Raw genomic sequence first — 16,276 nt, forward strand, 5'->3', positions numbered from 1 at the left:
GCATGCTCAACCAATAGATGGAGCACTATCCGTGTTCACTGATGGGTCAAGTTCAGGTAAAGCAGGTTTATATAGCCATGCTCAGACAGAGGTAATCCTGCACAACGAGCAGAACTTCAGGCTTTCATGTGTGCTTTAAATCATTTTGCAAATGAGTCAATTAATATTTATTCTGATAGTTTATATGCAGTTGGAGTTACAACAAATATCGAAACTTCACCTATTGGGTACACACCATCACAAGAGTTATTCAATTTGTTTCATACCTTGCAGAAGACAGTTCAAACACATTAACATGCATGTTTTATAGGCCATACACAGGCCCACACTAATCCCCCAGGGCCTTTAACATCAGGTAATGATAAGATTGATAAACTGGTTGCTGTTTGTCAGCAACTGTCTTTGTATGACTGCAAAGGCTTCACATTCATTACATCGTCAAAATGCTTCTAGTTTGCATAAAAATTTTATTATTACTAGAGAGTAAGTGCGTCAAATTGTACATCAATGCCCACAATGTGTTGTACACATTCCATCTTTACCATCTGGGGTAGATCCCCACGGGTTATGACCAAAATCAGTTATGGCAAATGGATGTAACTCACATTCCTCAATTTGGCAAATAATGTTATGTACATATAATTGTAGATACTTATTCCAGATTTATCTTTGCCACAGACATGCAAAAGAAAATATGCAACATTTTATTTCTCATTGCCTAGCTGCCTTTGCACTATTAGAATGTCCTTTACAGATTAAAACTGATAATGCATTAGCTTATACTAGCTCTTCTTTTCAGCAGTTCTACCAACAGTTTCGTATTGACCATAAAACAGGTATTCCTTGCAACCCTCAGAGTCAAGCCATTGTAGAACGAGCTCATTTATCTATTAAACTGTAATTACAAAAACATAAAGGGAGAAATAGGACCCCTCCCAAAATAACCTTAACCATGCCTTGTTTGTTTTAAATTTTCTAAATTGTGACTCAGAAGGTCACATTGCAGCTGAGAGACACACATCTTCCACAGTAACCGATTCTTTAAGCCAAATTTGGTGGAAAGATTTACAAACAGGTCAATGGAAAGGACCAGATCCAGTGATGATATGGGGTAGAGGTCATGCTTGTATTTTCCCAGAAGGTGCATTTTATCCTACTTGGGTACCTGAATGTGCCATCAGACATGGAGGACCTAGAGCAAAGGTTCAAATGACTGAGAATCAATCCAGAGATGACTCCTTACAAGAAGAGGAAGGATGAGGGGGAAAAAAAGATGGCCCAGAGAGACCCAACGGTGAAGCTACCCTCATGGAAGTTGTTGAAAAATCTCTGATGCTGCAGGCTGAGCAGATGATCCAGTAGCAAGGAAGGACTAAGTCTCCAGCTATGAGCTTAAAGCAATGCTAGCTGTATTGAGCTGCCAGGTACCTGGGACACAGGGAGAAACGTTATCGACATACTTTCCAGATCCACCTTTAGTACACCCAATGGTATGGACTAGAAAATCCATCCCACTATTTACTAATGACTCACATATGATGGGAGGTTTTACAAACACCCATAGTACTCCCATCCAGATGACTGGATTTAATTATTCTGGCTGTAGCGGTCAGTTACCTATGTGTTGGTCCCTCAATAAACATGCTGGCTGTCTAAAAGTGTCCTTTGAGGAAAAGAGCAGTTGGGGGGCCTAGACCAGCTAATCATACTGGCCTCAAGTACTCAAAGCCATATTAGAACAGTTATTAAAAGGAATTCTCTCATAACAAGCCAGTCATTTCAGCAGAATGTTCATTAATACCTCATTGCCCTAACCGTTCTGCAATAGAAATTGGTACATTCCCTAAATGGATGGATTGTATAAATACCTTCCCAATACAGCATAAATTGTCTAGAAATAGTGGGTATATTTTAGACTGGTCTCCGAGGACTGACAAAAAACAATTACATAAGGGTGCTGCCATGACCCCTGGAGGATTTGTTAGTAACATCTTGATCTTCAGCAAAGGTGGCATTCAGAAAGATGGCTGCATTTGATTGCAGCCTTAGAATGTTTACATTTTATTGACAAACCTTTACCTGAATTTGTAGGCAGAAATTGTAGTAAGGAAGGTTCTTATTATGGCCTGTGAGCCTGTGTTCAATCTCCTTATGTTTTAATTACTAGAGATGTGAAAGTCAAAAGAAAAGATGATATATATCTTGTAGCCTGTAATAAATGTAATTTAACTAATTGTATCACCAGATACAATACAGAGAAGGGAACACTGATACTTCACCAGCCCTCTTTTGTTGTATTGCCAGCTAATATCTCAGAGCCATGGTATGCTGATCCTGGTTTTCAAGTGTTACAACAAATACATGCCCAGCTGACTAGGCCTAAGTGAGCTCTTGGACTTATAATACTTGGAGTGGCTGCCTTAATTTCATTTATTGCTTCCACAGTCACAGCTTCAGTGGCCAAAATATTCAGCATGCAGATTTTCTTAATAATTTGACTTAGAACACTTCCAAAGCTCTTTATAATCAGATAAATATTGATGAAAGGATTGAAACTAAGCTAAATGCCTTAGAAGCTACTGTCATAAATATTGATAATGAGCTTTCAGCTTTAAGGTTCAAGGAAAGACTCAAATGTCATACTGATTATAAATATGTGTGTGTTACTGCTGCCAAATACAGTGCTTCCCAATGGAATTGGGAAATGGTTAAAAACCATTTATTAGGTATTTGGCAGAACAATAATAACAACTTGGATCTTTTGGAGTTACATCATCATATTCAAGATATACAAAAAAGTAAGATTAATTTTTCAGATCCTACCTCTTTAACTGATCAAATACTTCAAGAGTTGAATGGTTTTAACCGTGGAAACATACTAAAACATTCTACATGGTATATTATTGGACTGTTCTCTTTGCTATTAATCCTCTCTTGCAGTCATAGGATGTTGTGCCTTCAGAACAAGAATTCTAGATAGCAACTCATCACATACTTTTTCAAAGAAAGAAGGGGGAATATGTCAGGAGCTGCTCTAAAAATATGCCCTTAAGTCCTGAGCAAGAGATACTGAACAATTATTGCACTCCACAATAACTTGGGCTTTACCTCAGCTTGGATAATGAGGCATGGCTCCAGGAGTAGGCGTTACCTGGTGGGATTGAGTTACACTCATCTGTTCCTTTGTAATCCTACCCTTTGTCCCTTTTTTCAGATAGGATGTTCTAAGAAACAGCGTCCCCCAATAAAAGCCAACTCCAGAACGTGCACTCCCTCTCTCTCATCAGCCTCTCTTGACTTTCTCTTGTCCCCCTGTGGGAGCCTGAGGCTGGGAGCCAGGGAAGCCATCCTGAAACTTATAAAAAGTTATTCCGTGTCTGTGTGGTGAGCTGGATGGGAGCAGCATGAAATGCTCAAAAAAGGTAAATTAATTGATAAAAAAAGTAGATTAGTTGTTGCCAGAGCACAACAGGGGAATGCCTGCTAATAGGTATAGCATTTCTTTGGGGGAATAATGAACACATTCTGAAATTAGATGTACAACTTTGTGAATATACTAAACCCCAAGAAATTGTGTACTCATAAGGATAAACTTTATGCTATGTGTATTAATTATATCTCAAAAAACCCTGATATTTTACCAAAATGATGCAGGAAGTAGAAGGATTTATAGATTAAAAAAAGGTTAATCATAAGTTAACTTTTGAAGGTGGATGATGAGTACCTAGAGGAAACAATGCACTATTTTCTCTACTTTTAATTATGTTTGCAACTTCCTATAATATAAAGTTTTTAAATGCTATAAAATAATGTGGCTGATAATAGAATAATATGATTATGTATTTCCTTGAAATCCAGTCTTTTACTTCCACTTTTAGGGTAAAGCACATATTTAAAGGAAATTTGGGCTCTTTAACCCAAAAGTCAAGATAAATTAATACACCTACCAAATTACACCAGAGGAATGTAAAATCAAAATTGTACGGCAAAAATTACCTCAAAAAATTTCTACTCATCATCAAAATTGGTTTTACATATATAAGAATACATTTTATAAAGTGAGTTAGGCTGAATGGAAGTCAAAGTTGCAATGCTAATCTCAGCTCTCCAGTGTTTTGCTAAGTAACTCATACCAAGAGCTTTGAGGCTAAAGGGCTGCTTTCTGACATATAATAGGAACCTAGAGAATTAACTTCTCTTTTTGTGGGGAAAAAGAGTGAAAAGTAAAAAAAAAAAAAAAGTATTTCAGAAAAGTACTACCAAGCATTTATAAGAAACCATAAGGTTTCATGACACACTATTAAATTTCATATGCAAACATTTTTATATAGATTATCTTTTCTGGAGAACTGTAAGATAACTCACAGAAGACTGCTCGTCAGAGGTTTCATGCGAATGTCCACAGAAAGCCACAACAGCCAGTTCTGCAGTAGCTCTTTCAGACTCTGAAGAACACTACACTGAGGGGGCAAAACAAAACAAAAAATTCATTCAAGATATCATTCAGACATAACAATGTTCAGAACAGAGGGTAGAGGCAGAAGGGACCATAGAGACGACTGTCTTAGAACTCAATAGGTGCTGCTCCAACATAGTAATTCTCCAGGTGACAGATGACCTCAAATACAAGTTTATTTTGCCATTTTCTCTACAAGAAACTCACCTCAACAGGACTGGCCTAAAACAAGACTTTTTTCTCTAAATTATATTCATTTATAACAAATATTATATCATCAAATAAAAACATCCTTTCCAGGAGTGGTAGAGCATGCCTGTAATTCCAGCTACATGGGAGACTGAGGCAGAAGGAGCTCAAGTTCAAGGCTTGCCTAGGCAACTTAATGAGACCCTGTCTCAAAATAAAAAGGGGCTAGCGAGAGGATGTGAAAAAAAGGGACACTTTTACACTGTTGGTGGGACTGAAAAATAGTTCAACCACTATGGAAATAAATATGAAGGTTCCTCAAAAGATTAGACATGGAGGGCTGAGGATATAGCTCAGTTGGTAAAGTGCTTGCCTCACATGCACAAGGTACTGAGTTCAATCCTCAGCACACCACACACACACACACACACACACACACAAAAAAAAAAAAAAAAAAAAGACTAGACATGGAACTACCATATGACCCAGCTATACCACTCCTTGGAATTTATCCTGAAGAATTAAAGTCATCTTACTTCAGCAATACATGCATATTCATGTTTATAGCAGCACAGTTCACAACAATCAAATAACCAAATTAGGAAACCAGCCTAGGTGTCTATCAATGGATAAAGAAAATGTAGTATATATACACAAAGAAATTTTGTTCATCCATAAAGAAACATGAAAATTATATCATTTGTGGGAAAATGGATGGAACTACAGACCATCATGTTAACTGAAATATGTCTAACTCAGAAGGTCAAGGGTCATATTTTCTCTCCTATGTGGAACCTAGAGGGGAAAAAGGAAAAGAAAGGTGGGAGTGGATCTCCTAAAAATCAGAGAGAGATCAGAAGAGGAAAATGAACAGGGGTGGTGGATAGAGAGGGAGGAGTAAGTATTGGGGAGTGATAGTGGACAAATTATATTGTTACAATGTGTGCATGTACAAAGATGTAACAACAAATGTCATTATTGTGTACAACTATAATGCACCAATTAAAAATGTGGGGGAGGGGCTGAGGTTGTGGCTCAGAGGTGGAGCACTTGCCTAGCATGTGCGAGGCCCTGAGTTCTTCCTCAGCACCACATAAAAATAAATAAATAAAGGTATTGTGTCCAAGAATAACTAAAAAAAATATTTTAAAACGTTGGGGCGGGCTGGGGATGTGGCTCAAGCGGTGGTGCGCTCGCCTGGCATGCGTGCGGCCCGGGTTCGATCCTCAACACCACATACAAACAAAGATGTTGTGTCTGCCAATAACTAAAAAATAAATATTAAAAAAAAAAATTCTCTCTGTCTCTCTCTCTCTTAAAAAAAAAAAAAAAAAAAAAAAAAAAAAAAAACATGTGGGGGAAAGGGGCTGGGATAAGCCAGGCAAAGTGGTCCTGCCTTTAATCCCACAGACCTAGGAGGGTGAGACAGCAGGATTCCAAGTTCAAAGACAACCTCAGGGCTGGGGATGTGGCTCAAGTGGTAGCGCGCTCGCCTGGCATGCGTGCGGCCCGGGTTCGATTCTCAGCACCACGTACAAACAAAGATGTTGTGTCCGCCGATAACTAAAAAAAAATAAATATTAAAAAATTCTCTCTCTCTCTCTCTCTCTCTCCTCTCTCACTCTCTCTTAAAAAAAAAAAAAAAAAAAGACAACCTCAACAACTTAGCAAGGCCTTAAGCAACTCAGTGAGACCCTGTCTCTAAATAAATAAAATTTTAAAAAGGGTGGGGATGTGGTTCAGTAGTTAAGTGCCACTGAGTTCACTCCCCAGTACCAAAAAAAAACAGGTGAGGGCTAGGATATAAAGTAGAATGATATTATGTAATTTGCTGATAAATGGATGGAACTGGAGAACATTATGCTGAGTGAAATACGCCAGATTCAGAAAGTCAAAGTTCAAATGTTTCTCTTACATGTGGAAGCTAGAGAGAAATAAGAAATTTTAAAAGAGGGGGTGGGTGATCTTTTGAAAACAGAAGGGAGAACAATGGAAGAGAGGAAAGGAATGAAAGGGAGGGAGGAGGGATAAGAAAGGGGAATGAGAGAAGAATGAAATTAATCCAACTATGCCACATACAAGTACGAACATATTACAATGATTTCCACTTTTTTTGTATAAATATAATACACCAACTTAAAAATTAATTTAGAGTTCTGGGGAGTGATAATGGCCAAATTATACTGTTACATTATGTGTATGTATGAATATGTAAAACAACTCCCAACATTATGTACAGCTATAATATACCAATAAATAATGTGGAAAAAATTATTTTAAAAACCTAAATAAAATTAAAAGAGGTGGGGATGTAGTTCAGTGGTAGAGAGCCCTTGAGTTTAATCCCCAGTGGACGCATGGGAACCAAACAAACAAAAACAAAAAAAATTATCATTATTGTCCCCTCTTAGAGATCCTTTGAAGTTGCTACAGAGGAGTTTCCCACCCCTTGTACCTTGTGATCCACAACTACAAGTTACTTTCTTAATATTTATTTTTTATTTATAGGCAAACACAATATCTTTATTTTTTTTTTATTTTTATATGGTGCTGAGGATTGAACCCATTGCCTCACACATGGTACGTTAGTGGTCTACCTCTGAGCCACAACCCCCAACCACAAGTTACTTTCTTTTTGAAGGTCATAAAATTTATCTTCTCTGACTTTGAAAATTAAATAATTCTAATCTTTCCTTTCTCAGGCTTTGCCTTGATTTCCCAGGATTGCCTTCACATATAAAAAGGAGGAGTCATAACAGAAATTCACCCAGGTATTAATGATTATAAATTATAGAATCTATAAATCTGAAACCTTTCTTAAATATCTTTAATAAAGAACGGCCTAGGAATATTTCCAGCAATAGGGTGCATACTATTACTTCACAGAACAGTTCAATTACTTTTTTTTCCCTAGAAATTGACACTTCAGTCCAGCATGGTGGCCCACACCTATAATCCCAACAACTTGGAAGGCTGAATCAGGAGTATCACAAGTTTGAAGGCAGCAATTTTGTGAGACCCTGTCTCAAAAAATAAAAAGGGCTGAGGATAGAGCTCAGTAGTAAAGCATCCCTGGGTTTAATCCCCAGTACCCTCCCCTACACACACACACACATACACACACACACACAAAGAATAAAAAGAAAAAAAAGAAACTGATACTTCATATTCATATTAAAAATATGTCCAAATTGAAAGCAACCTGAGTCATCTAAAACAATATTGACTTAGAAAATCCCTCTGCCAGGGAATTTTATAATTTGAAAAAAATCAATATTACAATGCTAAATGTATAAATCAAAAAGGTTCATTTCCCCACCCACCTACTCTACCCCCACCACAAAGGAAGGTTTTCATGTTTATGGAAGGGGACATGGTTTTTTTAAAAAAAGGTAAGAAGATGTGTATGTAGAATCTTTTCTACATACACATCCCTAGTAGACAAATGTTAAACCTCTGCTTGACCTCCTCCACTGTTAGGAAATACATACTACCTGTGAAAATCCTTTATTCCTTTTTAAGTCTGCTCTACCTGTAATAAGATGCTGCCTTCTAAGCCAGGCATAGTGATGTACACTTGTAATCCCAGCAACTCAGGAGGCTGAGGCAGGAGGATGGCAAGTTCAAGGCCAGTCTCTGCAACTTAGCAAGGCCCTAAGCTACTTAGCAAGACCCTATCTCAAAATAAAAAATAAAAAGGGGTGGGATGTAGCTCAGTGGTAAAGCCCTCCTGGGTCCAATCCCCAGTACCTAAATAAGTAAATAAATACTGCCCTCTAGCTAACTCTGCCTCTTATACAGAGAACTTCCATGTAAAGATCCTTTAAAAACCTGAAAGGAACCAAAAGATCTTACTCTGTTTTTCTTCCAGGCAATATATCCCTAGTTCCTTTACTATCTCAGGCTAAAAAGTTTGAAGCTATCTTGTATCCTTCATGCTTTATTTCCAGTCACCAAATCCTATCAAGTTTTTCCTTCAAAATGTCCAACTTATTCATTTCCTTCCCAATTCCACTATACCAGTCCTTAACATCTCTATTCTCCTAGCTAGTCTCCCATATTCTAGTCTCATCTCCCAAACCCTAATTCTTTCTCCATGGCTGCTAGACCCTTTTATTTGAAGCACTCTATCAAGTGCACATTGCAGTGTTTAATGCTTTAGCAAAGGAACAGCAGTATGTATATGTCACATGAAGATGCTCAAGACAGCTATCTATTCCTACAACAGAAACTAAATAGAAATAATAATGGAGAAATGACTAAATAGATTGTAGTACTATGACTATGGTGCCACTATTAGAAATATTATGAAGACTATGTGGAAACATGGAATTATTATGCAATGATAACTTTGTATTTGGTTTTTAAAATTTATGTCCATTATGTCTGAAACTGTATAGAAAATGATAAATCAATAAGAACAAAAATTGAACAATTAACGTTCTAAAGCAAAGACATCATGGTTATGGAAGGTTTATGGGGCTTTTCCTATGCAAAATTCTACAATGAAAAAAAAGGTTTTTTATGACAGACACAATCAATCAGGCACAAACAAAATGTACTAGAATGTTAAAATACTTTTATAGATTTTAAAATATTATTCATTTATTAAACTAAGGTGGTAGTCAAACCATACAATAATAAGGCAATAATAAGTTACTATAAAGCCTCTGAAACTAATTGAATTTCTAGCTAATTCTACCCTATTTCATGTTTCTATTATTCTTAGTCACCTCCTAAAATATATGCTCCTTTGGATATTTATCCTTATATTTCTCTGTGCTTCATGCCCCCTTTCATTAATCCTACCCTTCTAAAATCTCTCAGTTGCAATACCCTAAACTTTTATTCAATGTTAACCTACACCACACATTCATATTTTAAAAGTATGCTTCTCTTTTCACCATAATTATATTCTGATTCTGGCTTAGTGGTTAAGAACTTCTGGGTTCAATCCCTGATACCAAAAACAAAACAAAATAAAAATCAAATAGACCTTCTACTTAATCAGTTGACACAGGGGAAAAATTTCTCCTTGTTTAAGAATGTTTACAAATATTTTATCAGCTACAGAACCTCATAAGTCAAACAACTACCAACAGTTGAATTGAAGACCCCCACTTTAGATTGCATTTTGCTAGTTTTTCTCATGACTTTGACTATTCTTTGGTTTTCAAAACACAAGATTGTCTATCTCCAACATTATTTCCAAACAATTATTTCTCCTTCCTTGTGTAAAAAACCCTTTCTCCTTTGATGCTCACATTATCCAACTATACTACCATTTACATTTTTGTTTGTTTGTTTTAGCAGTGCTGAGGATAAAACCCAGGGCCTTATGCATGGTAGGAAAGTGTTGTATCACTGAGCTATACCCACATCCCCACTTTATTTCCCCAAATCTCTACTATCTATCTCCTGGAAACTCATCCACATTCATTGAGGACCTCAACACTCTGCTTCGTATCCTGCCATTAACAACTCAGTTATGTCAGTGTCCCCTCAAAGATAATCCACTCAACACTTCAGCTTTATTTTCTTGACCTTAAATCAAACAGCCTTCACTTTCACTTACCTTACCTACTTCTACAGCCACACACTAGATTCTGTCATAACCTAAATTGAACCACCACTGAAATCTACTACTTTTGTGTTGTAACTTTCTATTTTTCCTGCTTTCCTATTTTTCCTCACACCCTCAACTCCAACTAACTATACTCTTGCTATTCAACTTCACATTCAATCCTTTGATTACTTCATTTTAACTTCTATTTTCAAGCTTAACCTTCTCTTATCCTTATTTCTCTATATAGAACCTTCTCTTATCCTTATTTCTGCCAATCATTCTCAATTCTCTTGCACTCCATTCAAACATCAAAACTCCAGATTCATTCAATTTTTTTATATTTATTTTTCAGTTGTAGTTGGACACAATACCTTTATTCATTTATTTTTTTATGTGGTGCTGAGGATCGAACCCAGCCCCAGATTCATTCAATTTTAATACATTATTTTCTCTTCTACATTATTAAACTGAAGAAAATTACAAAACTATACGTGTTAGTGCCACTCCAAATTTATGTTCTCCAACTTCAGCTGGACCCTTAATGAAGCTCAATAATTCTTTGTCTTTGATCAGTGCATGTTCTTGCTCCCCTCCCCATCTGCGTAGGCTGTCCTACCTAGATAACCACCCCAAGTCCTTCTACTTAATTCTTTCCTGTGTAACATGCTTCCTATTTTGAAAACTTCAACAGTCTTAGGCACAAATTATTTTATTTTCTTGCCCTTTCTTCCAACTCTACAAATATATCTATATATCCACCTAACCATATGACCTTCCCCATGTAGTTTTAGAAGATAAGTGGTGCTTCCCATTTCTCACCATCCATTCAAGCAAACCCCTCTACCTAGTCCCCAACCCTTGTTTAAGTTTTTATTTAGAGACAGGTTCTCACTGAGTTGCTTAGCGCCTCACTAAGTTGCTAAGGCTGGCTTTGAACTCGCAATTCTCCTTCCTCATCCCCCCAAGCAAGCCACAGGGATTATAGGCGTGTATCACCATGCCTGGCTCCTCTACCTAGCCTTAATTCAATACTTTCATGTTTCTTCTGGAACCTTATATCATTAACTATCCCCTATCTTTCCTTAATTTTCAGCCTGTCCCTGTTTTTAACTAGCTCTTTCGGCTCTATTTATAAACACTCAGGTTTCTCTCTCTCATTCTGGGGGAAACAAACAAGCAAATACAACTTCCTTTCAAAGTCCCAATAAAAATCTCTTTTTGAACCTCTTCTTTTTAGGCAAATTTGAAGCATGCTCTGTAACCACTGTCTTCACTTTTTTTTTCTACAATGCTGGGGATCAGCCCAGGGCTTCGCACATACTAGGCAAACATTCTACCACTAAATTATACCCGAGCTGTCTTAAATTTTTCACTTTGTATTCACCCTTCAAACCTCACAACCTGGCTTCTGGATCCACACTGTATTAAAATTAGTCACAAAGTTAGCCAAAATCTTGGTATTGTTAATTCCAAAAGAAAAAAAGAAGTGGCATCTTTCCTGGAATACTTGGCAACAGTATGCCTTCACTCCTTCATGATATCCTGTATTCCCTTTGTTTCCTTGCATTATTCTTCTCCTAGTTCTTTTCATACCTCTGTTAATTCCTTAAAGTAGCTTTACACACTCTCCTCATTTTTAGCTTCAGAATTAAATACTGAATATTCCCTTGAGTTCTATCCTTGAAGACTGTCTGTTTTCCGTTCCATCTTCCCTCCCCCATCCCACCTTTCACTTTCATAGAAATACATGTATGTATGCATAAATGTGTATGTGCATTTTTGGTTTAACCATAAGAAACTGCTAATTGTCAACCATCTTTGACCTACATTTGGCAGTTGCGTATAGTTCAACCCAATGTTTATAGATAAATAGCTCTTTAGTGGAATAAGATAAAAATATAGAGCTGGGGCTATAGCTCAGTGGTAGAGTGCTTGCCTAGCATGTGTGAGGTACTGGGTTTGATCCTCAACATGGCAAAATATAAATAAATGAAATAAATGTATTGTGTCCATCTATAACTATACATACACACACACACACACATAGATAGATAATAAAAATAACCAGAAAAACCCAAATAGAAGTTTGGGAGAAAATTACAAAAAATAAACTACAAAATGGAGCCTCTGAAAATTTATTAGCTGGAAGAATTGGTGTGTATTTTCATATGAATGATAACACTCATCAGGTAGTAAAAGTTATAAACAATATAAATAAATCATATACACTGGGTTGGAAGGTGGTGGAGTAGAGGTGGCTACATTGTTAGATGCACCATGGCATGACACCAAAGTAGCAGGCATACGGTTTTTCAGTGAGTTGGGTGAAAAGAGGGATTTCACTAACATTTAATATTGGACACTTAAGTGCTTAGGGACGCCGAAATTTCAGTACAGGAAACAAAAAAGAAAGCCTACTACCTGCAGCCGCTGTAACATATTCACCATAGACAAAGGGAGGGGAAGTAAAGAAAGCCACATCCCAAGCTGTCTTGTGTGGATAAACCTGAGATCAAAAAACACTGCCTACTGGGCTTGGGCTGTGGCTCAGTGGTAGAGCACCTGCCTCTCATGTGTGAAGTGCTGGGTTCAATACTCAGCACCACATAAAAATAAATAAGTATTGTGTCCATCTACAACTAATGCCTACGCTTATCTGACCCAAGAAGCTGCACTATGTGCAGGTTCTTGAAAAGTGCACTCACATGCTTAAATAAGTGAGCTCTGTGACTCAATTGCTCATGGAGAGCTGACATGGGAGCCATTTTAGGAGAGTATGCTCCCAAGGTATCTGTGGGACTAAGGAGATAAGAACACACACACACACACACACACACACACACACACACACACACACAAATACCCTGCAGGTGCCTATCGAGGGACCTAGGCAGTACCTGGCTGAACATGAGAAATGGCATTGGAGTAGACTAAACTCAGGGGGATTCTAGTCAGAAGGGCCAAGGGGAGTCTTCATGTCTGGTGACTCACATGAGGGAACAGGGGTGAATACACTCAGGGACTAGTCCCCAGAAGGCTGTGCTCCTTGGGCAGCAGTGAGAAGAGGACTGGCCCATGATTAGCTTTCTAAAGAAGAAACCTGCATAAGTGATCTGCTGAAGTCTAACTTAAGTCTAACCTTAGGAATGGAATAATCCTGTCTTTCCAAAAAAGGTACCATTCAACAAAGCCAAATTAGATCTGAAGCCCTGAGGAATGGAACCAGCTGTCCATGAATTGAGACCACTGAAACTGTGAGCCCTCAAATTAACTCTTCCTCCTCTACAGCTATGCTAGTTGGGTCATTTTGTCACAGCAGTGACAAAATAGCTGACTAATACATATATCAAACAGCTTCAGTATTAGGCCACTTCAAGAGGTAATTCAGAGAGCAACACAAAAACAGGAAGAGGTTAACATCCCTCACCCCTTGTTCTATCAATATATAGCTCAAAAAAAAAAAAAAAAAAAAGGAAAGAAAGACTATTTGACGTAGAAAAGGACCACCTATTCTGGTCAAATATTTTGACCAACTCAGTGAAGACGCTGTCTTCAATCTATATATATATATATTTTTTAATTTTTCTTCCTACTCCTTCCGTGTGTGTGTATGTATGTGTGTATATACATGTGTGGATGTGTTTGTGTGCGTGCATGCAAGCATGTGAATTCTGGCTGTCCTGTTTCAGGGACATATATGCATACACTTATTTGTCTTTTTTTTTCTCTCACATTCACCATTTTAAAAAATGTAATTATCTTTTCCTAGCATTGTTGTGTGAAGGTTTGGGTTTTTTAAACTGATATTATATTATTTTCATGTGTTTATTTCTCTTGTTTCTCTATCTTCTGCTAAAGGCCAAATTCTATTGTTTTCCATTGTTCTCTCCCAATACCTTGCTTCTATTATTTTTCCCCTCACTCTGTATAAAGATCACATGACATACTCATCTGTATCCTGTTCACTTTCCGAAACGATAGTCTTTTCAAACTTCCTAACACAGTTCCTGTATTTGTACTCTCCTTCAGAACTAAATGGTTTATATAACTCCTGCCCCCACAATAAATGCTAACACCATCATTACTACTGTGGATGATCTAGTTGATGCCTGCTATTTGCTTTAAAGGCAGACTAGTTCATGGTTATTGTTTTCACTGCTGATAATTGCTGAATCCACCCTTCCTTCTTTATTGGTGGCAATTAACATTAAGATGGCATTGTAGGATCTGGGTATTTACTTTAACACTGTTTACTATTTGCTGTTTGCAACAATTGATACTACTGTTTATTTTGTCCCCATTCTGTGAGGTGAAGGAATCTACAGGGACACTAAAAGTTCACAGGTTAGAGATTCTGCTGCTGAGTTAAACATTCCCCTGACACTATACCAACTCAAAAAAAGGACAAGACAAAAGACCCAAGCCATCAACAAGGACCCAAGGAGGAACAACCAGAGTGGGAACTCAAGTCCCACCCATTGGCTTCTACCCATACATCAAAAACAGAGAGAAGAGGAACAATGGTTTTTTTGAGAAGCACTGATGTGACATTTGAGTGGTAAACTAAATAGTTGCTTTCTTCATGGAACATAAAACTATTGACAAACTAAACAAAAACAAAAAAAAGGGAGAAGTCCCAGAACAAATAAAATAACTACACACAATAAAAGAGGTAGATCTCTGAAAACATGAGAAAAGAGGCAAACAAAATCTATAAACCCCCAACAAAGGATCCCACTGAGAGTAAGGTGGACAAATACCCAGAGAAATATTATAAAAACTGATTCTCATAGGAAGGAATTAAGAGAGCAATTACAGGCCAGGTGTGGTGGTACATGCCTATAATCCCAGCAGTTCGGGAGGCTGAGTCAGGAGGCTTATGAGTTCAAATCCAGTCTCAGTAATGGCAACACACTTAGCAACTCAGTGAGACCCTGTCTCTAAAAAAATACAAAATAGGGCTGGGGATGTGGCTCAGTGGTTGAGTGCCCCCAAGTTCAATCCCTGGTACCAAAAAAAAAAAAACCACAAAGAGAGAGACAGCAATTATAGTAGATAAAAGACCACATCAACAAGCAAATAAAATAGTGAAAAGAAACCAAGCAGAACTCCTAGAATGAAAGACACAATCAAACAAATTAAAAGCTCACTCAAAGACATCACTAACAGATTAAACTGCATAGGAAATAGAACCTCAGCTGTCAAAGACAGAACTTTAAGCACTGAAGACAGGCTATATGAACTGAAGTACACAGAAGGCAGTAAAAGGGAAAAAATTTCAGAAAATATAAGAACTCTGGAACAACTTTAAAAGACCAAACCTGAGACTCAATCGGTTAAAAAAGGAGATACAAACTAAAGGCATAAAGAACATTTTTCAATGAGATAGTTACCAAAAAAAACTTCTCCCATAACCAGAAATGAGATAGACATTCACATACAGGAAGCTTGAAAGACCCCAAATAGATGTAGTCAAATAAGAAGCTCACCAAGACATATCATACTCAAAATGCCTAACAGAAAATAAGGAAAAGGGCCAATGCTGCGGCCACTATCACTGAGCCACCTACCACTGTTGCCTCATCTACCAATTGCAGCCACCTTAGGACACTTCAACCGCCACCATAACCATCTCAACGTGGTGGCCTCCACCTTGGGGACACCTATCTGCCACAGCACTGCCCACCACAGCACTGCATCTCTGAATGGGATCACTCACTGTCACCACATGGCCCTTCCTCACTGCCCCATTTCTGAAAGCAATCGCCTCCATCTTGGGACACTTCTGCCACATGGTGGGTTACCTCTGCCACTACCATTGCCATCTCAAGCTGCAATAGCCTCCATCTTGGGACACCAGCCAGGGCCTAGAAGCCCAACATCAAGGTATCTACAGGTTTGCCACCACCATTGCCACCAACATATAGGGGCATGTCCACTTCAATCTAGTGACACCAGCCAGCGCCTGAAAGACCATCATCAAGATACTTGCAGTTGTGCTAATAGCCACCATCTTGCTGCAGAGGCAAGAGAGAGCCTTGCACGGGGTTGGTAGATTGGAAGAG

The 16,276-nt window shown here is 37.9% G+C and overlaps 1 protein-coding gene across 1 annotated transcript in view; it reads right to left on the bottom strand.

The window, feature by feature from the left end:
* The window catches only part of Cenpi (centromere protein I), a 79,460-nt gene that overhangs the window by 22,482 nt on the left and 40,702 nt on the right, over positions 1 to 16,276 (bottom strand). Inside the window, exon 16 of the mRNA XM_077107209.1 lies at positions 4,366 to 4,460. Within this exon, the coding sequence (XP_076963324.1) occupies positions 4,366 to 4,460 (95 nt within the window). The remainder of the gene's footprint in view (positions 1 to 4,365; positions 4,461 to 16,276) is intronic.

This window comes from Callospermophilus lateralis, chromosome X (assembly GCF_048772815.1).
Source record: "Callospermophilus lateralis isolate mCalLat2 chromosome X, mCalLat2.hap1, whole genome shotgun sequence".
Taxonomy (NCBI): domain Eukaryota; kingdom Metazoa; phylum Chordata; class Mammalia; order Rodentia; family Sciuridae; genus Callospermophilus; species Callospermophilus lateralis.